Source organism: Patiria miniata, unplaced genomic scaffold (genome assembly GCF_015706575.1).
Source record: "Patiria miniata isolate m_02_andy unplaced genomic scaffold, ASM1570657v1 HiC_scaffold_18, whole genome shotgun sequence".
In the NCBI taxonomy this organism is placed as follows: domain Eukaryota; kingdom Metazoa; phylum Echinodermata; class Asteroidea; order Valvatida; family Asterinidae; genus Patiria; species Patiria miniata.
In genome coordinates this window covers 8198525-8225176 of record NW_024037056.1, presented here as the reverse complement: position 1 = coordinate 8225176, position 26652 = coordinate 8198525, and the positions used below count along the sequence as shown (strand labels likewise).

Genomic DNA, 26652 nt, shown 5'->3' with positions numbered 1-26652 from the left:
GTCTGGAGGTGACCACATGTGTCTGTGGCATAGGCAAAAACAAATTAGTGCCGCTAATACCGGAAAATCATGTTTTTACTTGTGTAGTTATGGTGCAGCCGCTACCATAGACATGTGTGTAATATCAAGCTGTAGCCAAGTAATTCCTCTCTTGTTTTAGCAATAAGCACAGGACATATGAAAGCTGATAGCTTCTGCTGAATTGCTGACAGTAGGATGGCTTGTCAAGCAGCCAGTTACCTGATTGCTAGTATCAATCTAAACGTGGTACCATGGGGGGGGGGGGCACTGGCTCCTTCCTCTTTCTTTCTATGAAGAATGTTTTCTTCCAACTGTTGATGCATGTACAATGTGCTGTCATTAGGCCAACCGATACGTACATGTGTACATGTTACCTGCTTGAACCCTGAACTCTGGTTTTGAGAAATGAAAAACAGTGATTTTAAATTAATCTAGTGTTCAAACGTAATGCGTACATGTACATGTACGTTGATGAACTTTGCTTTGGAATGAAAACCTCCTGATGCAGACGGTATTCTGCTTATCACCCATCTCATCTACCTGTAATGACTTGGAAGTGATTGGTTAAACCATATGGGTCAATCTCTTTTAGAAAACAACACCATTAACCATGAGCACTTTTACTAGAAAGTATCCTGAATCCACCAAATTACACCAATTTTTTGATGCAAAAAAATATGTTGGTGTCCTGAGTCCATCAGAATCCACCACTGAGTCCATCAGAATCCACCAGTGTACATATACCTCGTACACATCAAACATATAGCCAAGGAGTTAAACTGTTGAGATCCTGAATCCATCAAAGTCCCCAAACTGCTCAATATGGAAGTATCCTGAATCCATCAAAATCCTGCAGTACAGCAAAAACGCAAACATTCTTGTTCGCTCAACACAGACGTTCCATACCTGCTGTACACAATTTGATAGCACCCCCTCCTCTTGTCTCATGCATACATACATGTGTACATGTAGATGGTTTCTCAGGCTGGTCACACAGTGAATTTATCCTTATGATAATATGACCAATAGATAAGTCTTTAGCTGAGAAGCAGTCTATGCTTCATTCAGTTTTGGGTGACACTGTAAGCATGGATGAGTAAAAACACTTTATATTATTTCTCCATGCTATAAGCAAACTTGTGTTTGATACCTAAATCCAATTGCCTTGTGTTTCTGCCAACATGATTCATTAAGTCCATGTATTAATATTTGGAGTTGATATAAGAGGTGATATTGTACAGTCCAAGACACAAAAAGGGAAAAAATAAGCCCCCAAACACTTGTCTTTTTTTAGCAGTTTGCCAGAAATAGGCCTACACTAGTAATAAGAACATAGACACATGGTCTTGTGACACCCAAACAAACAAAAAGTTATTGGAGCTGATGGTGGAGTTGTGTACATGTATGTCACCCTATTGACTGCAGTGCTACACAGCCCCTAATGATCAGATTACTCTGCTATTTTTAGTACTAGTAAGGTGACTTGACCGGGCCTTGGGATCTCTAGTCAGTAAGGCAATTGGGAGACCATATATGGGCAACATGTCACAACCAGTCCTATTGGCTAGGGTTGAGTACTGGTACATTTGTTTGGCCGTGGACATGAGACTGGAAATATTTGTTTCTAGGTTAAATTAAACCTACACTTAGATCTTGGCATGAAGTTTTTGAAAGTGTATTCTATGGTAGTCCCTAAAAGATTTTCAATAAGCCAAGCTACCTTTGGGGTCGTTCAGACACCGTTTTAAATTCCCTGAAAACACCGGTTGAACTCAATTCAGTGTAACTTTCTTGCTAAAACGATGTCTGAACAAAATGTCACGATGTCTGCCCCCAAAATGTAAACACAAATGGTGTATATGTAAGGCCGATGTACGATACTTCCAAAAAATGGGGAAATTGCAGCGGTGGACCAGTGACTGTCGTCATGTTTACCGGGCGTGCCACGCTACATGACCGGCCGAGGCTGCGACGTCAAACACGGCATGGCAACACGCTTCACACGGTGAGGGGCTCAGACCACGTGTAGCGAACTGTAAAAATGGAAGAGTGAAGGCTCTTTTTAGCGCGCGGTTTTTGCCAAGGCGGATGTTCTACGTGACCTCAGAAATTGAGATAAACTGCTTCAAGTTGAACTTGCTATACTTAAAACGATGTCTGGACGCTCGGTAGTTTTAGCTAACACGGTGTCTGAACATGGCCTTTAAGTAGTGCGCTGTTTATCCATTTCCAATGGGCTTACACGTATGTGTACATGTTTCCCGCATGTATATGTTTGTATTGCATCAGAAACAAGAATTTTCTGTCAATCTACAGAATCCAGACTTTGAAATCGACGTATATAGAATTGATATAGACTTGGTGGGGGGGGGGGGTGTTATTGTGACCATTTTTAAACAGTGTTCTCCGACCTGTATAACAAGCTGGCGGGCTGTCAAGCTTTGCAAGACTGCTGCCAAGCTTAGAACGATGCCTCCAAGTTTTTAAATCAAGCTGCCAAGTTCAAAATTCTAGAGTCCATCTTTAAAACTGAAAATAAGTAGGTTTTATATAAGGTTGCCCTACATGTTGTCTGCCCCTACCCTTATTTTTCATGGGAAAAATGAGGAATAAAACCTGAAAACCATCACTTACTACATGTACCTCTTACCCTTGAATACACGCAGACAATTGCCAAAAAAATTAATTTCCCTACCTACCGACCCCATTTTCAAATGTCATGTTAATCTGAAGCAGAATTATTATTTTGTTGGCCTAATTCCAAATGTACTGGAAAAATGTTCAAAAAGTCAAATCATGCACCCAGCTCGTACTTTCGTCGTGACCTAATTCCATGCCAAATAACCATGTTTAGTTTACTGCAGCAACGTAAGCTAGGAATGGGAAGGAGGTGGCAGTCAGCATGAACATTAGTCTGACACCACTTGATTCATGTCATGTTACAGTAAAAATAATATGTCCATTCTCCACGCGAATAGTGAAAAAACAAATGTTTTAAACTTCATGTTTCTGACTGGCTTGAGTAAATTGGGGCTAATCTTGCATTAAAAAGAATTGTTTCAACTTGTATCATTGCAAAAAGTCAACGGGAAGTAAAACATAAGAGCATGAAGAATGTGGAGCACGTACGGTCAAGTGCATTATGGGTCAGTAGTAGTGGCCTGGCGAGTCTCGTCATTGGAGTAAAACAAGTCAGTTCATTTCAGTCAGAGTAAGTTTCCAATGTACAGTACCAACAATGCAACATGACTGCTGGACTTGTACAGTTGTTTAGGAAGTTGTTGCATTATTAACTGCCGAACTGTTGCCCAGTTCACACACCAGGACAGCCAGACCATGACACACACAGTGGAGCATTGGCATCGGGTTGGAGCTGTTGCCCATCTCTTCCTCCCCCTCCAAAAAGAAAAACGTACACAAAAGGACAACCCACAAAAAAGTGGGAAAGGGGAAAAGGATGGATAAAAGGAGGGTAACTAAGGGAATCAATGTGTGCTTCGGAGGTTTTTATCACTCGTTTAAGACCACTTAGAGTCTGGGTGCTGATAATTACCCGAGCCGAAGGCGAGGGTAATTATCAGCACCCAGACTCTAAGCGGTATTAAACAGAGTGATAAATACCGACTGAGCACATATTTATTCCCATTCATAAATACCTTATCCGTAAAAAATATCAAATAATTCGTTCAAAAAATCCCGATTTTGTTCAACAAGTTCACTTCATGCTTTTTGAAACATCCCTCTAGCAAAATAATGGAGTGTTCAGCTGGCGATTAAGATGTAAACAACCCTTTTATGGAGATTGACGCGCGCGTAACATGTTCTGCGTGATGTCACGCAGAACGCACCTGGGGCGTTGCGTTTTGAATTTAGAACTATAAAATTCTGACTCGCTTGTAGTGTTGCGCATGCCTACGTGAGGATTGTGAACGTTCAACCAATGAAACGATAAGAGGCACTGGATTTTTAAGAGTCCACATTTTATTGTGACACTGGAAAAGTGTTTAAGACCAGCTAGCCATGTCTTTATCATCCGTTTAAGACCGGCCACGTGACGGGCTCTCGACCAATAGGAATAGCTAAACTGTCTGAGGTATTTATGAATAAGTTATAAATATTGCTGGAAGTAGCCGAAGTGCTGTTATTTACGTACACGTACATGTGAGTTACATTTGCAAATAGTGCGCCAAGCATCAAATAAAAGTTGTAGTATTGGGCCACTAGTAAAAAAAAAATTGCTACAAATTATTAACTGGAAAGTATGGGTGTGATGTTGACAACTGAATTTCGTCTGGAAAAATCGACAATCAGTTTACGAGTTGTTTTTACATGGAAACGGATTCCAAATTTAAACATGGGGACCATGTATTCCAATCCTGTGATCGGCTTTCCAGTTCTTCATGTATTTTACGAAGAATCAAGGATGTAGATTTAATTCAAAAGCATTAACCCTAACCTCACCTAAAGCTACAAAACACTACTGAGTAGTAACTTGTAGTATGCATTTCTTTCCATACAAGTGTGCACAACTCATGTAGTATTCTGTAGTATTTGGTCCTTGGCCCCCAAAGAGCCCGGCTTAACATGAATGTATTTTATTCACTTTTTGTTTTGCATGTTTTTGGCATACCAACATGCAACTAGGGCAGGCAGTAGCTTAGACAGTGCATGTATGTTTAACTATGCATTCCCATTTTAAGCTTGTTTTAGTTTTTAAAAATTGACAGTGATAATTTACAGTACAACGTAAGGTATGTTTGAAATAAAAACAGGGAAAACAGCTGGACTGTATTGTATTCACAATAAATGATAGAGCAAAAACTCATTGCAAGAGATCCTTACATATTCCATTACATTGATTCCCATGCTGACTACTTGTGCTCATTTGGCTGATGAAGCAGAATTGATATTGGTCAAAGTAAATTTTACCTGATTGTGCCATAGATGACATCGTTCCGTCTAGATGAGTTGCAACGATTCTTGGATCACTGTCAACCTGCACAGATACAGCAAATTGCTACGTGGTCCAAAGTGCATGATCAGTTCACTGATTTAACACTGTTGAAGGCATCTATAGATGTCCTGTCCGCTAATAAGAAAGCGCAATTATGATTGGGAATGTATTATCATTGTGTGTAAGACTGCTGCATTGGAGTGACCTCAGATCCAGATCAAATTTCATATTCTCTTGTTGGTTTCTAAATTAAAACAATCTTTGTTTCAAGCTTAAGACAATACAAATTATATTAGTGACCGTTCCAAGGCCAAATTTGGAACTGGAAAATTCAATGTGAACATCATCTGAGGCATGTATAATTTAATTTAGTAGTTCCAGTTCTTTACATCAGTAATGCAAATCTCTCCTTTCACTTGGTCAATAAAGTTAACATTAAAAATATTCATTTTCAAAATAAGACTTGTGCTTAATACATGCAGGTGTAACATCATTTTGGTCACAATGCCTGCGTGCAGTTTTAAAGAAAACACTTGTCGGGGACTACACCCATGTGGCAACTTTGGGAGAACTGGAAAGTTTCCAGATTTAGTTCAATGTAATATTGATGGTAGAGAACCTTGATGTACAATGGAGTACACACCTAGAGGTGAAGTTCAGATGTATTGTAATTTTACTGAAAGGCCATCTGCACACTTGTTACATTATACCAATTCTTTCATGATGATGTTCATTTGTAAATCTTAGTTCATTGACAGTGATTGGGTTCTCTGCTACCAATCATACGGATTCGTACCCATAGATAACCCTAGATGAATGATATAAGACAAGCACTGGATCTATTGATAAAGGTTTCATTGAATATGGCCATGCATTGCCTTGAAAAGAGAGTTACCTAAGGCATTAAATCGAGATGGTTTCTATTGTACTAGATTGGTTTGTTGATAGCATCTTGCCTTCTGTATGTTGCCATCACCTCTACCACCATTAGACCAAGTATCCTGGGTGTGATCTGATACATCTTTGTCACAATGCAGTGACTCATTAGCCTTAGGTCTAGTGCGGAGCTACCAGCCAGTCGGCCGGCCAGCCAGCCAGCCCAGCTAGCCAGCCAGCCCAGCTCATGACGTGTTGAGCAAGCAGCGTGCATACATAATGATAGACAGCATCTGCCCAGTGTTATAGAGTGACCCGCTGGAGGACTATGCTAGTCACTATGCTATGCCACTCTTAAATTGAATGGCTTTTGCTTGCTGCTGCTACCTTGGATTTCTGCTGCTGGTTGCAGAGTAGCTTTGTCTGTCAGCAATGGATGTGCATACATCCCACACTCAATTCTATATCTATGTATAGCTGATATTCAGGTGTAGTTTCATGATCACAGGAGCTGAGGTGCACAATGCAGGCAAGATTTCATTCTTTTACCTTTGCTGCTTTTTATACTTAAAATGCATATTATTGGTAAGATGATACTGTTGTGTTTCCTCTTTTGTCTGTTTAGCGTGTTTAGTCTGATCAGTAAACAAGAGTCCATAATGTAACCCTCAGCCACTTTAAAATGATATTAAGTTGACTACAGTGACCTGATTTTCATTTGCGTGTCTAGTACTCTAAATTTATCATTCATAGAAATTAGGTTGCCATTTAGAAATTAAATGTCTGATTTACTATCTTTATTATGTTTTTCGGTCCAGGAAGAAACGTGGTGGAAAATGTATCTTAATATGTATTTTAATATCTTAATAAAATGCAATTTGTAGATACTGGCGTCAGTGGTTATGTCTCAAAATGAACTTGTTTGTAGAAATGTGTGATTGAATGCACTATCTCGGTTTTAGAGGTTTTTTTCTGGAGCTTTATTTCAGAATAATCACACGATTGTACCAGTACATGAATCTCAGAAGTGTAGCTTAATTGTATGTCAAAATAAAGAAGAACGAACCATGATATTGAATGTCTTTATTTTACAACAATCTTTGTTCAACATGTAGTGATGTACAATGTACATGTATTGAATGCAATTCCAACTCGATGTGAAAATACTGTACACGTACATGTACATTATGTTTATCAGGACTGTACACATGTAGGATAGAAAACCTGCACAAAGACCAGATTGTATAGCCTTGTGCACTCAGGTCATGAGGGTACTGCATGCAGATAACACAAGCCTACAGACTCCTTTGTGTTGAGGGAGCCAGACAATGCCTGGCTGGCTTGCTGGGTGTCTGCCAGACTAGTGTACTGCTCCCTGTGTGCATGGGAAATTCCCATTCAGTTATCTGGGCATTATATTTGGAACTGTGCCAGGCTGTGAGTGAGTGCCTTTATATAACACGTGCAGAGACTCTGCGTGGAGTAAGTTCTGAGAAAGTACCTTATTATGTATGCACGTACAATGTAGCTCATTTTGTGACTCGAGTAGAAATTGGACCATGAGCATGTAGGTTGAGCAGGATGAATTGCTGATTTTATTTATTGAACATTTGAAGGACATTTATATGTATTGAAACGTGTGTAAAAGAACTCCTGGACAGTGAAAAATTACACATTTTGTCAGTGTTTGTTTCAAATGTTTGGGCAGAGTTTTTGCTGGAATGAACTTTGTGGTTTATTTGATGAACTGTAAACAAAGAGCCACTGTGTCATATAAGTCTTCATAGTCTGGTTTGCATGAGAGTCTTGAATTAGGGCCCCAAAAATAGTTCCCCCACCGATAACATACCATTTCAAAATGGAATAGGAACATTCAAAAAATTCCTACCATTTATGCTCATTAGATATGGGATAGGAACATTCAAACAAAAATCCTACCATTAATGCTCATCAGATATAGTCAAGGTGCATTCACATCTGATATGATACCAACTGTTTATTTTTCACCTTTTCAATTACTCCATGAAAGTGATCAAAACTGGCCTCATAAAAAAAGTAAAAATTTGTTTGAAATTAATACTAAAGATGAAGGAAATGTTAAATCATACACATCACTACATTCCAAACATTAGTCATGAAACACAGTCCACATCGCTGCTATCGCATGTAACAGTGTGCATCGACACATGAGGACAGGTTTACATTTGTACTTGCGGCAGCCTTTTGGCAAATGACACTGCAGTGTGTTGCTGGCAAGTGCTAATAAATGCATGAAAACGGAAGATACATGTACATGTATGCACTTCAACTTTTTTTTACACAGTCACAATTTTGAACATGTGCATTCAGTATAAACCTCATTGCCTTTGTGGGGGCCCAGGGCGGTATACTGGTTCCTGGTACTTCCAGATCCTTCTGGCTTTGTTAGGACTTTGTCTCCATACTACATACATGTACATGTACATGTACAGCATACAGTGCTTTTACCACACTGCAAAGGAGAACTTGTTATTCGTGTTGGGAGGGAAAATAGTAGGCCTAGATTCAAGTTGGTTTGGTAATGCTCTCACTCATTGACGTAAATTAGCAAACAGAGAAATATGTACAACAGTTGCATTTACAAATTACATGTATGATGTCCAGAGGTTGTTGACAAGCATTTTCTCTGAGATGGACTGGATAAAATGAGTGCATTTTAAACTTGCCCAAAAGTGTTGACCAGGCTGTAAAATTAGGGTCAGCAAAAGTGTTCTCTGTTGGCATGAAAGCTAAGTACACGTATCCAGTCACAAAGCTGTTATGCACATAAACTGTTTCTATCCTGAGAGACCATTGGGACTTTTTAAAAACAGTTCACCAAGTCCAAACAATGTCGTAGTTGGGATTCAATGGAAAACATTTGACATATAATATTGATGCCAAAAAATACTGCAAGCGTAATCACTGAGCTTCTAAAACAACGTGTGATGCATTACATCGGCCATTTAAAAAAAAATGCTTTGCATTACATTATAAGTAGGTACTTACGTAGTTGCTTTGAAGGTTCCCCCCGTAAATTGTGGATATATTTTTGTTTACACCTTCCTTTATTTAAAAGATTCATTAAGCTGTGAACATACATGTATGTACATGTACCCCTTGTCCATAGAAATTATGCAATTGCTAAAAAAATTCTGTTTTTTAGCAGGCTTGTATACATTGAAGCATTTATTGTTCTTGGTTACAGGTGCGATCAGGTGATGTTGGTAAGGTGAACAATATGTTCCAAGCTCTCCAGATAGGCAACGATGGAAGAGAGGTAAGCAGCACTCAACTTATCCAGAATTCTTTCTTTTCTGTTCAAAAAAACAATTTTAAAGATGGGGTGTTTTTAGATCTTGTAATAATTCTGAAATGGTTGTAATAATCATGAGGGAAAAGGAACATGTTCAGTAAGTGTTTTAGCTAACTTAGTTTGGTACTGTGCATTTTTGAAATGTTAAGTACTCACTTATTCTAACTTGGGCTTTGAATATTCAAAATTCACTGATCAAGTTTTACATAGGCCAGCCTAGACTGGCTGCCAATCAGGATTTGTGAATACAAAATTGACACACAGCATACTAAAATAATATAAAAAACATCATGTAGGTATGGATATAATTTTCGAGGTTGTGGAATGGCTGATATTTGGCAGATTTTTAAAGAAATTTGAGCTAATATTCCTCACTTAAAGATATAGTCCATCATTTGTAATTTGTGCATTTTGTTCGTTTAAAGCAACAAAAGTGTTCAAAATCTAATGAAGGATACTGAGCAACTAACCTGATAAAGTTTCAGCTCAGCTTCAGCTGTATATTCCGAGAAAAACAACATTCTAGGATCTCAATTTCAAATCAAAAGTTGCTGAATCATGTTTTGAATTGTTTTGAATTGCAGCTATACGCGATGTCGCGCACTGATCCGACGAATTATAGCAACCGTGCGTCGTGCCAATGCTTGCGCGCGCTGCACCGAATAACAAAACGAACTACTAATTTAAATTTTCCTACGGTGCGTCTTAAGACGCACCGTTGGAAAGGCCTTCTTTCGTTGATTACTTCAAAATGATAGCTTGCCAGAAAGAATAATTTCACAGGGAGTTTAGTCCACTAACTATCTTTCAACCAAGTATGTTTTTCAACAATAATACGCCAGTTACTTTTTCGGATGGCTGCAAATGATGGACTATAGCTTTAAGCTGTCAATCATGTATGTAAATTGTCTTTCAACAAGTTTGGAATTTATAGACAAACAAACCAAAAACATCACCATTGACATTTTCTCATTTCTTTGAGACCGCTTGTATTTTTCTAATATTTGAATCAAAATAATACCATTCTGATATTTAGGAGATGATCGAATATTTGAATATTCAGTACATTTGGCACAGTCCTAAAATGGTCACAATTCAAACAATTTCTAAATGCATAATTAAAAGAGTGTTGAGACAGTCAATGACCCGTCAGTCAGGGGACAATAGGCTGACCTGTTGGGCAAGCAGAAATGTAAGGAAGACATCAAGAGAGTGAGAAGACAGTGACAAAGGAATGACTCAAGATGCGTCATTGTTTGCTGACATTAATGATGAATTTTCCTGACACTTCTTCAATATTTAGATACTCATAAAAACGTTGATGTTTCAGGCTAATGACCCTCATTGTAGTGTTTTATGGAGCCTGTAGAAATCTCAGTCATATGTATTTAAATCAGTAATTTTTATTGTTGCCAATATTAATGATTTGGAAATGGCAACCAATATTACATGCAAGTAATGTTCATCACTTCGTATGGATGATTCAGAGTGCGTCAGTAGATCCATGCCTTCATCTTTCATTAGTAACCCGCCCACATTACCCCCTAGCTTATTCACGCAGCTCCCAGGTTCCTGCGCATGCTTTCCTGTTGTCTCTTCTAGCTAATCAGTACTGGTTGCTGTGCCTCATGTCTGTAGCGTCTGTATAGTGAGCCAGGGCTTTGTTATTCACACTTGTTCCCTGACGGCACTCACAGTCAGTGTTGTAGGTCTGTGGTGATTCAGCATGGTACAGCATTAGTCACGTTGTTTATTTTTAGCATAGGATCCTTTTGTTAATAGATCATACATGTACATGCATTGGAGAAAAAGGGTTTTGATACCTGGGGAGATATATCAGACTCCATGAATGCAATGAAGGTAGGCCATTTTATTTCACCTTTTTTCCAGACGTATTTTTCCATTTATGACCAGGTGTGTTTGTTTTCAGGTTTGCAAAAAAATATTTGTATGACCACGTAGCTGTTGTTGGATACATCTTACAGATATTAAATTCAATTGTTCATCGTGAGGTTTATGGATATCAGTTTTGTTACAAAACTTTAAGTCTGATCGTATGTACTTTCACCTGGACTTTCAGTTTTGTTGGGAAAAATATTACATATTAGCAGTGAAAGTAAAAGGAAACTTTGTACATCTACCGGTATTTTCCACATAATAGTTTAATGGTCACTTACTGTGTTGATTGCGGATTTTTTTTAAATCATAGATGTACCCTCATTCCTTCTTTGTGACACTAAAATGCCTGTGGATATGTGTAGCTCGCAGTGATTACCAATTGTACAAGTACATACTCTGTGAGTGATGTGTATGGGACATTCAGGAATTCATTGAATACTGGATATCTGAGAGACAAACAACATACATGTACATCAATTGGTATGCATTAGTTCTTGTTCCAGCAGGCATGACCTTAGACCAGACATATTTGTGGTTAGGACTCTGACCTTTTGGGCTGGATGCATTGATTGTCAGGTCAAGGGTTAGGTCATTTTACCTTGCAGTGTTTACCTATTTTTGCAGTCATATTCATAATTAGCTGTAATTTGTATTATTTAATCCGGTAATGTGAAATAAATTTGACTTTAATGAGATATCCCTTGATGTTTGATGTTTGTTGTTGAAAATTTAATTTTCAATGCAGCCATCAATTGTGTGATATGTAACATAATTGCACATGTATTAGGCCAAGTAAAAAACAATAATAAAAAAACCTAACAACTGTTGTGAAAAAAAAATGAAAGAGGGCTATATATTTTTTATATTTTATTTTCAAGATGGCTGCCATTTTTTTTTTGATTTCCAACAACTTGACACAGAAGTGAAAGAGACATGTTGGACAGGAGAATTAAACATATTAAAAATGGTTTTAATAATCTGTTTCAGTACGTTTGTAGTACGGTTTCACAAGAGTTAAAAAAACAGCCAAAGATATTTCTATTTTGAGTAAATGGTAAAGGTGTTGTGAACTCAAATTGGGCTTGGTGGCACAGACATGATACAGTATACTTGAATATTCATCTGAGTTCGCTGAGATAAAGAGCTTGTCTTTGCACATGTTGACCTCGACCTAAAAAAAGGGAGACGATAGAGAGAAAGGAAAAATTACAAGCATGATACATGATGTGACTTTTGACGTCTGTGACCACAAATCAAAGCAACAAGAACATTCATGGATGCCATCGTCTTTCATTCAACTAATTACCCAACAAAAACATCACATTTCACCCACAAAATGACTAGATATGCCACCTGAGATACAAGTAGTGATCAAGGATTAGAGAAGTTTCAGACATGCAAAATTATAAGAATAATATTTTCATTAAGTTAAACTAATTTAAAAAATAAATACTAAAATGTATGCAAAATTAGAATTCTGCAATCTACCTGTACATGCATAATAAACGTTGTTTTTGTACATGTAATGACAGATATTTTTTTATACCTTCTATATTCTAAATAATTTCCAAGTAAGTTAATACGTTGTAAAGCATCCAAAATTTGTGTAAAATCGGACACATCCTTTGTGCACAAATTTTAATCCACACGAAGTGAATGACAGGGTTCAGTGCAATTTACATGTATATTTAGTGTTTCCTATGTACAACATGTAATAAATGAACACCGCAATAATTGATTGTTACATGTACGTGTACCAGCACAATTGCACTTGCAAGGACAGCATAAATAATGAGTAGAAAATGATCATATTTATTAGAGACAGTAACCTGAGGACAAACCAGGAAATTCATGATACATGTGTGTGCAGTATGTATTTGCACATGTGCATTTCAGTCATGGATCCACATTTATTTAAGGGTGTACAATTCTTGTGTGGTACGGTATATCTATAATATATATAGGTTCCTTGGGAAAGATGTATGGAAGTTAGTTGGGGCTATTTTTCATGAACTAAAATGTGTCCTGTATCATATCCCTACACAAATGCGAAAGAGAAATTTGACATTTTAGCATGAGGTCAAGCAAAATAATATGTGACCTTTGACCCCGTGAAGGCCACAAACTTAACTTTTTAAATTTTTGTCCAAAACATGGCCTCTTAAAAGATTTGAAGGGGTTGGGACAGAATAGAGTTTTCTCATGTGACCTGACAATTCTAGTCAATTTAAAGGAAATCCTTGAGATAGACTCTGGAAGGTGTGATATGATTTGACATGGAATGACCCCCTGGTGATAATATGGAAAGAGGACACACACAAATTGAAACTTAATACTATTCCATGTTTTGATGTGTAGTTCTTTTATCCTTTTGACAGTTTGACGTTTCGACTAAGAAGTTCTGGGACAATGATGAAAACAAGGGGGATGTGTTCTTGAACCAGTGGCCTGGCCCTGGCAGTCAAACATGGGGAGTGCCTACATCCGGTAAGATGGACAAGGGTATGTCTTGGGGAAGAATGACAAATGGTAAGAAGCAGTAACTGAAGGTTGAACCCTGAGGTAGCCCATAAACCTTGGGGTAAACCTTGAGTTGCTGCTTGTTCATTTTGCATCCTCCCCTTATCCAATAAAGGATTCAAATGACTCATTAGTTTGTGAATCAGATGATGTTGGAATGCAGAGTAACTATGAGAGAGTAAATGACCGGGGGACTTGTGGAATCCCAATCAGAATTGTCATTTATAAATTAAGTGGGAGCAGCCATGATGCTGACATGGCAGTAGAAATGCAGAAATGCATCCTGAAAAAAAACCCAAATTATCAGCTGGAATTTATGTCTTGTGAACTAATACTTTGAAAGAAATGTACACAATTTATAGGAGTAATTTGTTAAATCCTTTTCTTTTTAAATTCTGTTTGAAATGTATGTTAAAATGTGTCAAAGGTAACAGCTGTGTCACATGTATCATTAGAGAGGGTACAAACTAGTAGGAATTGTGAATGTGACCAGGCCCAGCCCAGCCACCCATTGAACTTGATTGCTACTATACAAGGGTTTGTAATGAAACTCATTAATGAGAACCTCTAGTTTGCTGTTGTTTTTGAATAGGCTGAATATTTCATATTCAATAAAGCTCCAATTCAATGCCTTCAAATGAACCATTTCATTCCGAAACAGCAGCGTATTTAATAAAAGACATTTTGTCAACCTGATGTTTTGCACCAAATTCCACACCCTGTTGTGCCAGTAGCTAGCGTTACAATTGCATATCAGGGCAGGAAATGAATTGAAGGCACTACTTAAGAAAACTATTTTGACTAGAAGTAAAGGTAACTGTTGACATGCACTTGACTGGATGTGCTATTTGTCCATAGACCATGCAGTATCACAGCCAATCATGGTACAGCGTCGTCTATCTCCAGCTACCTATCAGGGACAGGAAAGTACTGTGTTGTCCCCACGATCAGACACCGGTGGGTTAGGATTGAGCATGGCAGAGTATGTCTTAGCAACATCACCACAGGGCAAAGCGGATATGGAAGGCAAACTCAACCACCGCATGAAAACAGGATTTGTAAGTCTTTCGATGATTTTAGCCTTTTCATTACAAGGTAGTTACAAGTGATTGTTCAGTGAGCCAAGGCTAAAATGAAATCAAAGCCATATATTTCTCTCATTTGTTGGTTGCCCTTTAGTCGTTTACAAAAATGAAAGCTTCCTCTTTGTTAGTATTATCATGGTCTTCCTAAATGTTATATATTTTTTTGTCTTTAGTATTTGATGGGTTTATTTTCAAAACAGCATTCCAGCTGTATTGATAATTTGAACAGTGAAATGAATACCTCCCTGATTTTAGCCTAGGGGTGTTGTTGTATCAATATGCTAACAACGGTGCATGGCAAATGATCTGGAATTTGGAACAAGCTGTTTCCTGAAAACTGTTCTTCGTGTTAAAGCCCGATAATGTGTCTTTGCTTGACAGCCTGGACCAGGCCCAGCTGGTGATGCAGACCCAACTGGCAAGAATGGCACCAAGAAGAGTAAAACACCGTCTCCATTTGAAGATGAAGGAGAAGAGAAGAATGGAGTAGAGAACAATGGTCTTCCACACAAGGAAGAAGATGGTTCCTACATGTAAGTATAGATAATCATCAATCAGTCTAAATCATTGCAGGTGTTAGCATGGCACCACCATTTGGATATTGGCCTACGATAGTGTAACAATGACTATAAACACAAGTTGTACATATTGCATGGTCTTCATATGATGACAAATATGAAACATAGAGTGCCTTAGTTTTGTAACTAAGTCGGATGTCATGATTGCTATTGTTTGTGTATTTGATCAGGCGTAATCCAGGTAGCCGTAATGCCTCCCCAACTGAGACTGAAGATCCTCGCCTACAGCATGCTCATCAGAACCCCAACATGCCTCCTGATTCCTCCCATCATCAGCAGCAACCTCAACAACAACAACAGCAACAACAACAACAGCAGCACCGGGCAATGTATCAGCAGCACACTCGTAATCAACAGGCTACTGCACATCATGGCTTGACTCAGCAGGAGGTAGCGTACATTGAACAGCAGCAACAACAACAGCAGCAGCAGCAACAGCAGCAACAGGTGGGCTTTTACTGTAATGGTCGTTAACTTGTAAACATAATTTGTATTGAAAAACAAAATACACCATGGACCCACCATGTGATGCTCTTACATTATTGGTGTCATGCATTGCAGTGTACTGCACATCATATGCACAGGCCTACCAAACACATGTCGTCTCATATGTAATAAAAAATGAAACCTAAGTGTAAGTCAATGAGATGTCAGTTAGTAGTTGGGTTTTAGTATGAAATGTCACTCTCAACTGGAAAAGAACGGCTCGGCAAGTCTAGTAAAGCTGGTCCCAGACCAATTTGGTCTTAGAGAAAAGAGAATCCATTTGAGTAGGTCATATATAGTGCAATGCTAAGGATTCTACTCTACCTTATAAAAGGTACCTGGACAGCTTCAGATTGACACGGGACAAATGGACTCTGGTAGTAACATGGGGGACCAGCTACAATTTGACTACACAGCCCAGCAGATGGTGCCTAGTATGGATAGTCCTAGCTATGTAGACTACTCACAAGGGCAGGTAAGAAAGACAACCATACATGTACCCTCATGCTAACCCCCATCCCTCCCCCCCCCATTCCCTTCCCAAACAGTCTTATAGGGCGCAAGGAGAGTTGTAATGACTCAAGTCAATGACTTAACTTTAGTCAGCCTCCAGTCACAATTTTTGGCGACTAGACGCGACGCGAATCCCAACAGGTAACTAATTCGACTTGACTCTTAACACTAGTGCCTTGTGTTCCTTTTTCCATTCTGTAATTTATGAGATGGCCTTCAAATATCAGTGACTCCAATTGACTTATAAATTTGACTCGACTTAACTCGTCTCGACCACGAACTGCGACTCAACACGACCTTGTAAACCAACTCGTTACAGCTCTGGGTGCAAGTCAGATCAGACAACCCTACTCCAAAGGCTCATTGAGCAAATACAGGCGCTCTTATTACAAATGACAATGTATGTTGAAGTACTTTGGATAATGTTTTTGCTGCTTGTCTTTGCTTCTTCATTCCCTATCCTTGCTGATTCAGTTCCAAGAAGTCTTAGAACTCCTCAGCTTTTCTACCTCAATCACAGGCAGGCAGCTTCTCCTTGGATCAGCTGATTTCCTTTCTTTTTCACTTATGCCAATTAAAATTGAAAAACACTGTACACGGTCTTGCAAAGATTGGAGTTTCCTCTTTTTTTGTTACAAGTTGCATGCCTGCAATCACACCAACACGTATCATCAACCTTCCTCTTCAGTATTTTGGAAGAGGTTACTGATTGCTACTTCTTTCATGAACACATTTACATAAATTTAGAAATTCTGCATCAGTTAAAATGCAACCCCTAAGTTCAGTTTAAAAAAAACCTGTTCAATTTTGTTTGTCCTTCCCCAGCCTGGTTCAGTGCAGATGTTCCAGCAGCGGCAAGCAACACCGCAGGCAATCACTGTGCAGCAGTTAACACCACAACAGCAGCAGCAGTATGCCATTGCTGCAGCAGCACAGCAACAGCAACTGGGTAAACATGACACTCAAAATGTACTCCTGTTGGCAAAGATGTAGTTGTGTTGCAGGATATCATTCTTTTCTTGCAACAGCTCATAACATACATTTTCTGAATTGCCTTTGTGTATCCAATGAGATTATTGGTTTACTTAATCTCAACCAATTTTGCTGCTTAATTAATATTCCCAGGAGAATGTTCCAAGTGTTCCTTAGAATTTGTTTGCATAAAAGAGATATGAAATGAATTCACATAGATGAAGTATTACAGTGCAATAAAGAAATCCATGATCCGTGGTCAGTCTGAAAGCATGTAGGTCTCATGGCAGACCCGTTGTATGGGTGATGGTGTTGATGTTGTATAGCATCATTTAGCATTATTTTGTATGTTCTTCAATTTTGTCATGAAAGGTCATGCTACTTTGCAGTTTAACTTGTATACTTGATTTGCTTTTCTTGTTAGGTTTGGCACAGACTGCCTTTGCTCCCAATCCATACATCATAGCTGGGGCTCCCAATGGCCAGGATCCATACTCTGTTGCCATCCCAGGTTAGTGTTCATTTAGTCCTCTTGTACATTATTTGTTCCATGCCTATCTTGGCCGTATAGTAGCACCAACAGAACAGTTCTCACAGGTCACTTAAGATTGTGTCATCAGTCATAGGAAATGTCACCCAGGGTTACTTTTTTCACATCACGACAAACATGAAACAGCCATGCATCTGCTGATGTGCCCATTTGTGCACAATCAATGGCCTTGATTTTCAACAACCACAATCAACAAGGTTTAGGGTCATTCCATGCCAACTCAACAAATGTTGCACACCATCACCTCTTGGATTTTTTTCTTTTTTTGTGTACTGAAAGATACTTAGGAGAAATGCAAATTCTGAAAATTTGGGGTCTCTACGACTTTTCGTTCTTGCGCAACAGCATTTTGAAATTTGAGGTGGGCGGGGCCAAAAGTGCGTCGCGTCACGAAATTCAATGTTTAAAGGGCCATATATTTAAAACTATACACCCCAGACATTTCAAACTTGGTAATCTGGGCTATTTTTTGCTGTAGATTTCAAATATTTAAACAGAAAGAAAGTAGCTTGTTTCATTTTTAAGTTAGAGGGGCCCCCAAATGGCCCAAAACCCATCTGGACCAATGTTTGGGGGGGTGTAAGTCAAAAATTGAAAATATTTTTTTCACCAATTTTTTTGCCTGTAATAGCCCCCAATTGAAACTACTTTCAGGTAAAATCTTACACTTATATTAACTTCATTGAATGAGATATAGCCCTTGCAAAAAGCAAATTTCTTATTTTTACGATAACTTGACCCCCCCAAAAACCAACGTCAGACATTCCGCACCAAATTTTGCTTCACATATGTTTGAGGTTGGTCCTTAGTGAAGTCCTCTGAAAAGTTTCATGTTGGTGTCTAAATGTCTTCAGTGGATAGCTGGGCTTTATAAAGAGTCTATATCTTACGATGCTGCAGGTTCCGTAACATACAAGTACATGTACTTGTATTTTACGGAACCAGCACAACAAAATCCCTGTTGATAGACTGTTGATAGACTTGGGTCAAGACTACCCATTTCCTGCTCAATAAACAGTTGCTTGTAGACCTATGTGTGCATTATATGCAAATTAGGTTAAATGACTTGAGAGTCTTATTCTTTCCATGTGCTCATCACACAGCATGCATGTCATGTATACATTTAATATAACCAGTTCTCACTTGCACAGCATAGTATAGCACTAACCTGAACCAAAGAGAAGTGATTCAGTTTGAGTAAAGGGTCTATGGTTTTAACCTGATTGATCTTAGTTTTCATTATGGATAAGGAACCTAGTTCATGCAGGAAACTCATCATGCACCAATTGTAGCAGCTGACCTCAACCCAGGAAAATATGTTTGTGTGGTCTATGATGATGTTTGGTACATTGCTATTGTAGAAGATGTATCACAACTTCATGAGGATGTGTATGTCTGCTTCATGTACAGGACGGAATCAACAAATACTCTCTATTGGCCACAAAGAGAGGATAAACGTAACATTCCATTTGTTGATGTGTTGTGTTGCATACCAACACCAGAACTTCTACATAGCGGTGGAAGGCAATACAAACTTAGTGAGCCAACCATCATGCAACTCATTCAACTTCATCAAAACTACATCACAAGGAATGCATAATTTCACCTGTGAAACTGTAAACAATTATATCAACTGATCAAAAGTCTACATGTACAAATGTAAGCTAAGTTTCATACCCAACTTATTCTTTATGTACCGACTGCTGTTATTCTTGGTACAATGTACGTGTACTTGTATGTTACGGAACCAGCATCGTAAGATATAGACTCATTATAAAGCCCAGCTATCCACTGAAGACATTTAGACACCAACATGAAACTTTTCAGAGGACTTCACTAAGGACCAACCTCAAACATATGTGAAGCAAAATTTGGGGCGGAATGTCTGACGTTGGTTTTTGGGGGGGTCAAGTTATCGTAAAATTAAGAAATTTGCTTTTTGCAAGGGCTATATCTCATTCAATGAAGTTAATATAAGTGTAAGATTTTACATGAAAGTAGTTTCACTTGGGGGCTATTACAGGCAAAAAAATTGGTGAAAAAAATATTTTCAATTTTTGACTTACACCCCCCCGAACATTGGTCCAGATGAGTTTTGGGCCATTTTGGGGCCCCTTGAACTTAAAAATGAAACAAGCTACTTTCTTTCTGTTAAAATATTTGAAATCTACAGCAAAAAATAGCCCAGATTACCAAGTTTGAAATGTCTGGGGGGTATAGTTTTAAATATATGGCCCTTTAAACATTGAATTTCGTGACGCGACGCACTTTTGGCCCCGCCCACCTCAAATTTCAAAATGCTGTTGTGCAAGAACGAAAAGTCGTAGAGACCCCAAATTTTCAGAATTTGCATTTCTCCTAAGTATCTTTCAGTACACCAAAAAAGAAAAAAATCCAAGAGGTGATGGTGTGCAACATTTGTTGAGTTGGCATGGAATGACCCTTTAGTGTATTCAAGTAATGAGCAAACCAACATCAATGAAAGTGAACCATCAGGATCCACACATAAAGGCATAGTGCTCATTCTGTGCTGTAGTTACTGATTGTGCCCCATGCCATTAGCTGTGCATCTAGAGGTTGTGTCTCTGTGTTACACGAACAGTTCAGCTGTTCATGGCATCAGAAATACTGCTGCACGATATGGGTTGTTATAGAAACTTGTCTGATTCCAAGGATTCTTCAAACATTTCACCCACCAAAGGTGTGCATGATTATTTGAAAAGTTAATCCCCCCCCCCAAAAAAAAATATGCACAGCTTTACTAATTGTTAGGCGTTCTGGCAAAATGAGACAGAGCTGGGTAGAGGTGGAAATGAGGGTTTGTGGGTATTAGGAAAGAGAATAACATTCTCCTTACAATACTGTTTGTTGCACTACAATACTGTTTGTTGCACTTCAGTTGGACATTCTGTTGACAAGTTATGGCTGTTTAAAGTTTACAGTTATTGATATGTCAACAAAGTAAAACACTGAGAAAAGGACTTTAAAGTTTTGAGTTTCTTGTCATGAAAATGAAAGATGCAAATTCTTTTTCATTAAAAAACACTTTTATTCCAGGATTTTTATACTGTTTCTTTAAAATATGTGTAGTAGACATATGAAAGATTACAAATATCAAGAAATTGGAAAATAGAAAAAAAAATAGCCCCATTTGGGTTTTTGTGTGTTTTATTGTGCGTTTTTTTTTGCATTTTACCCCACTACAGCATGTGCCCAGTTCTGTCTCATTTTGCCAGAATGCCTCACATGCTTCACATGAAATTTGATGTCACAAACATTAAGGCCAAAAAAAAAGTCTCCGGTTTCTGGTTTCTGAGCTTGCCCAAAAAGTGGTGCGGCGACGCGGCTTTTTTTTTTTTTTACCCGATTTTTTTGCTTTAAATGTCGGCTGATGACTGCAAATGGTGCCCGACTAAACTTAGTGCAAATTATATGGGAGTCCAGAGAGGCCACATAAAGCTTATTCTCGACCATAACCCAATCTAAAAACACGTTAAAATTGTGCAGCAGCAGGATTCCAGTCAGACCAGTGAGTTTGGCGGTTTTCAGACATAATCTTTCATTGAAAAAAAACATTTTTCATTTTGCCGACGCGCATGGCTACGGCGACGCGCGCGCATACCAGAAACCAGAGACTTTTTTTTTTTGGCCTAAGGGCAGGTCCTGCAGATTTCATATAATGGAACTGTGCATGGAAATGCCTCTACTGCCCCGTTACAAATGCATGGAATGCCCTTCATTTTTGGTTTTAAATTACTGGTAAATTTGACGTACTCAATTAGGCACTGATGTGAAGATATAGGCACAGTTTGTTATAGGACATTCAAAATGGATAATATATTCTCATGGTCAGTAGAGGGTATTCATAGCTGAATCCTTGACTCTTAGACATGCTGGACTTGCACTCAATTGCTGGGCATTGCTAATTCTACCGCTTTGATTCATTCAGGTGGCGCAACTGTTGTACAGCCACAGTACTATGGTGTGGCCCCATGGAGCGTGTATCCAGTTGGTATCATACAACAACAACAAGGTCAACAACAACAAGGGCAGCAACAACAGCCTCAACAACAACAACAACAACAACAGGTAAACCTTCTGTTATGCTTTCATGGTTCAAAGGCGCTAATGGAGTAGTACTCTGCATGGGTCATGTGTGATATATTTCAGGCCATGTACCTGAGCTATAGAAGGCTGTGTGTGACTTACTCAGAAAGCCAAATGAAAACATTTCAATTTGATGTATCTGAGCATCTTAAACATTTGCTGCACCTAAATGCTGATTGCACATTACACTTGACCATTAGTCATCAGCAGTGTAGAGTTATATGGTATGAAAAATAGTACAAATACAGATATGCATATTTCAGATTGAGCAATAACTCAATTATTTATACCTACTTTATTTGTCAATGAGGACAAGAAGTGCTGTCCCTGCCCAGAAAAAAAAGAGGTGTTGGGAATGGTGGATATGTTGAGATCACATCTAGCATGATAACTAGATGATTGAATAATTCAATGAGCCGTTGTGTTACTATTATACCTATCTTGTAATCTTTCATATTTGTTATAGGTACGTGGACAAAATGGCCGCCCAATGACTCCACAACAGCAACAACAACAGCAGCAACAACAGCCACAAGGGGACCAAGCTGGTAACCAGGCTACTAACAACCAAGCTGCAGCCATGGCACAGGCACAAGCACAGGCCCTGCAAGGTACCAGTCATTTTGGCAAGATTCCCTGACAGTGTTAGATTTCAGTCCAATACTTGCAGTTGAGGATGAACTTCCTTTCAGAACAGGATTTTCATTTGAAAAAAAATTGGTTATATTAGTTGTCAAATTAGTGTTCAAAATGCTAGCAGTTATATTGCTATTTGTACGACCTTTAGATTGTGTTGGATAGATCGTTTGCCAACGGTGAGGTGTCTCATGAGAAAATAGAGAAGAAATAAATGGAATAATTTTGTAAAGAGTACATGTACATGTAGATGTCAAAAAGTGTGGGGAAAACTACGCAAAGGAGACCATTCCACGGTTACAAATTTTAAAAAGGAAGTATAATTATGTTTGATGGTATTGAAACAGATGAATTTTCTTGTTGTATTGAGTGATTTTGAACATTTTGAAACTACATTTGTAGGCAATCTTGTCAGTTTTGATAGATTGTTTACTCATTTCTTTATACATGCAATGACTGTTGATTACAGCTGGTTACCAAGTGCTTGCACCAGCCTATTATGACCAAACCGGTGCCCTGATCATCAACCCTAGACCAGGAACAGTTGGTGCACCCATGCGCCTTGTGTCACCAGCACCTGTCATTGTCAGTGCTCCACAACAAGGTATGACACTCACACATAGCCATTGTGCTTTCACTAACCTCAGGGATGTCCATACTGAAGGTTTATTAGCTATAAATTATATCTAACTGACATTCAGATCCTCGTCATTTGATTGGTGAAACTCACATCGCGTGACATTCATTATTGCTCCCATTCATGCCGGGGCTCAAAAAGTCCCATTTGCCCATGGTGAATGGGATTTACTATTCAACAGTTAGGATCATCCTTGTTCCATGGCACAACTGTTGTGTGCAAGTAAATGCTAGTGTGCGTGTATTGCGTATTGTTCCCAAGAGCCAGTAGCAACAGAGTTGGGTCCAAACATTTCGTGAAGGGGTGGTTTGGAATAGAGAAATACATTTCCCACCAATTTTGCATTGAAATAGATGTTCATTTTAACTGTAAATCAAATGACAAGGATCTATATGTCAGTTATATAAAACAAATATTGAGTGGCTTTAAATTGTGAAATGGGAGGAATATTATCGCAAGGTAAAATCTGGACGTTTCCATTTTACGAGGCGAAGAAGTCCAGATTTTACATTGTGATACTTTGAGCCACTCAATATTTGTATACTGTGTACTCGCTGTAATACTCTTTGAGGTTGATGTGGTTGCCTAACAAGAATGGTCACTTGCACTTTGCTGTTACTCTAGGCCAGTGTGTTGGTAAAAACAATACTAAATGTCCATTGAGTTGCCCTTGATAAGCCAGTTTTGGAAACCTAGCCATTGCAAATCATTTGTAAGCACCAGGTAGTGTCTGTGCACTGTAATGATCAAGTCTCACAAAAATTGCTGATGCACAAGGCCCAGTAACAGCTTCTTTCATGCCATATACTAAAAAAAGGAGTGTTTCTCTTTGTCTTGTGTTTTTCGATAATTTCCTCATAGAACTTTTGCTGTGAAAAATGGTCTCTCTTTAACACGCATTGAGTTGAAAGCTGAGCTTTAACAACCTGTTGACAGTTTTGAAAAAGCTTTTGCAGTTTCCTACCCTCCAATATTGGTTTGGGAGCAGATAACATAACGGTATATCAGATAACAATACTGATGCAAAAGATCCTGGGAAAACTGCAGCTTCTTCCCTCGGCTCTCAAAACCTGAAGTCATCCATCTACATTGTGAATAACTGCTTATATAGATCAGAGTGTTGCTTGCATGCATCTATAATGTGCATGCACATTGTAGCTAGAACAATAACAAAGAATATATCAGTGTTAAAATTGATATAAAGAAATGTTAAGATTTACAAATTGATCTTGTAAAATTTCCCAGCACCCACAAACTTGAATACTTTATGTAGTAGTATTATTGGAGATGTAGAAAGGTGTTGTGAACATTCAAAGCATTCCAAATTGTTGATGGTGATGAGTTTATTTACACTCTTTGTTTTGATTACTGTTCATGTTAACATCCATGTGGTCATTTTATCACAAACTCAAATGTGTTATTGTAATATAATAATAAGGCTGCAAAAAAAATGTATGTTTAAGGTAACCTGATCTACTTGGATTTGCAACCAAATTACCGAACTCAAACTTTTTATTGCCACATTTGGCTAACATTAAAACCAAGCTTTAATCCGTCGTACATAAAATTGTTCATTACATGCCCAATTACTGAAAATGAGCACATGCACTCATTTCTTGTCAGCCTCTGTAATGAACGGCCTACCTGCCAATGGTTTTCGTCTGATGGGTAACCAACAGCAAGGTCAACAACAAGGCCCAGCAGCATTGTCTATGTATGGTAGTAATGCCATGGCTTCCAACGCCCCACAGAACAACGCAGGTAGCTTGGGTACATACACACCAACCAGCTCAGTCTTTAGTAATGGCAGCATTGGGGCTGTCGGCTCATCTGTTGGCCCTATTGGAACCAGTAAGTGACATTGAAGGTCTACTTAATTCTATCCATTCATTCATTGTCAGGTTAAAACTGTAAACGTTGAAAAGTTGATCTACAGTAGTTATTGAATGTTAGTGCGTTTACATTTTTCCTGTTTAATAATGTAGAAATGATTCAGGTTTGTTAAGATGATCAAATAATTTGTCCAAGAAGACCTGGTTAAATATCACTTGTTGGGGGATTTATACCTGATACTATTTTGTGGCGGCTTTGGTGTATTCAGATAACAGGGATGTGATTTCTCCGTTTTTTTGGGCCTCAAAAGTTAACCCACGTGAATCATGTGAATCCATTAAGAAAATGGGGGGAGGAGGGGTTAGAATGTATTAATATTAATTCATTATGCCGAAATTTACTTACTCAGTAATTTGCGATGTACATGTATGTAATTGTATTGTATTTGGCCGAACTCCATGCCGTAATGGCTTCGCGCTTCGCGCTCGCCGGAGTTTGCACTTCATGCATACAATTTTCAGGTTTATTTGTCACAGACCAATCGCATCCCTGAGATAATCTTCAGGCTTTGAGAGGCGTGTGGTAGCTTCTGTCTTAAAATAAGGGTTCATTCTGGACACTTCACTGAGCAAATGAATGCTGTGTGAAAACTAGATGCTCTGTTCAGTGTTGATCCTCTATGTGTGTTTGCTGTGGACTGTGTGAATATTATCTCCTTGAAGTTGTCAGCAGACTTGAAGAAAAAACCTAACTTCTCAAAATCCTTCTTTTGCACTCTAAGAAGTTTCCATTTCTTCACATTTCCGTTTATATGAAGAGAGTATGCAATTGAAATTCACCATAGAATTACATCCATAACTGTAATCTCAACATTCTTGTGTAAAGTGATAAAAAGACGAGATCCTCTTTAAAATTGCCATCTTTATTGAACTGTAGCCTTTAGGCATTGTTTTTATTTGAGCCTACAAGAGAAGGCTAGTTTGTACAATCTGACATGACACTCGGGTCTACGTGCCCACACAGAAAGGCATGTTAAGGTGCCATTTAAAGGAATTTCCTGTCAAATCTGATTTTGTGGATATCCGTACCTCTGAATTCTATAGAAATAATGGAACATCTTTCTGAATACATTCCTTTTAAAGGGAATATACATCATTTGCTTTTGCTGTAATTTTCAGAAATGGATGGAATTGGGGGGTTAGAAATATATAGCAAATATAGTTACACTGACTTTTTGGAGGTTTTGGGTTCGAAAATGCTATAAAAACCAAGAAAAACGATCATTTTCCTGTAGTCTGGTTCCCTGACTCTATATAAGAAGAAACAGCAGTTTACATACATTGGGGAATTGTAAGGTCAGGGAACCAGTCTAGCTGGCTCGTACCCGTTCATAGGTTTGTAATCGATTGCAAACAAGTGCAATGGTCAATTGGGTCCAGTATTTGAAAAAAAAAGCCAGTTGTTTCCAACGCTGATCGGCCGATCAGCGTTGGAAATTGATACAAAAATACCACTTTTCTTGAAAATGACAGTATACCAGGTGCCATAATTTTACAGGATGCTTTAGACTGTCATTTACCAACATCCTATTAAGGTATTTCGCAAAAACTTGGTACTTTTATTTTTCGATGTTTGCAAATGTTGTATATTC

At 38.4% G+C, this 26652-nt stretch overlaps 1 protein-coding gene across 9 annotated transcripts in view; it reads left to right on the top strand.

Annotated features, from left to right (window-relative positions):
- The window catches only part of LOC119724478 (pumilio homolog 2-like), a 54907-nt gene that overhangs the window by 12726 nt on the left and 15529 nt on the right, over nucleotides 1–26652 (top strand). For 4 of the 9 annotated variants that reach the window (XM_038195542.1, XM_038195543.1, XM_038195544.1 and 1 more), the window contains 12 exons: nucleotides 9078–9149; nucleotides 13463–13586; nucleotides 14463–14662; nucleotides 15071–15222; nucleotides 15438–15714; nucleotides 16088–16228; nucleotides 17092–17215; nucleotides 17663–17749; nucleotides 21738–21877; nucleotides 22362–22506; nucleotides 23001–23135; nucleotides 24792–25019. In XM_038195542.1, coding sequence (XP_038051470.1) covers nucleotides 9078–9149; nucleotides 13463–13586; nucleotides 14463–14662; nucleotides 15071–15222; nucleotides 15438–15714; nucleotides 16088–16228; nucleotides 17092–17215; nucleotides 17663–17749; nucleotides 21738–21877; nucleotides 22362–22506; nucleotides 23001–23135; nucleotides 24792–25019 — 1825 coding nt within the window. Of the gene's footprint in view, nucleotides 1–6083; nucleotides 6381–7114; nucleotides 7334–7372; nucleotides 7419–9077; nucleotides 9150–13462; nucleotides 13587–14462; nucleotides 14663–15070; nucleotides 15223–15437; nucleotides 15715–16087; nucleotides 16229–17091; nucleotides 17216–17662; nucleotides 17750–21737; nucleotides 21878–22361; nucleotides 22507–23000; nucleotides 23136–24791; nucleotides 25020–26652 lie in introns of those variants that run through there. The other 5 variants (XM_038195547.1, XM_038195545.1, XM_038195548.1 and 2 more) reach the window with 5 other exon arrangements.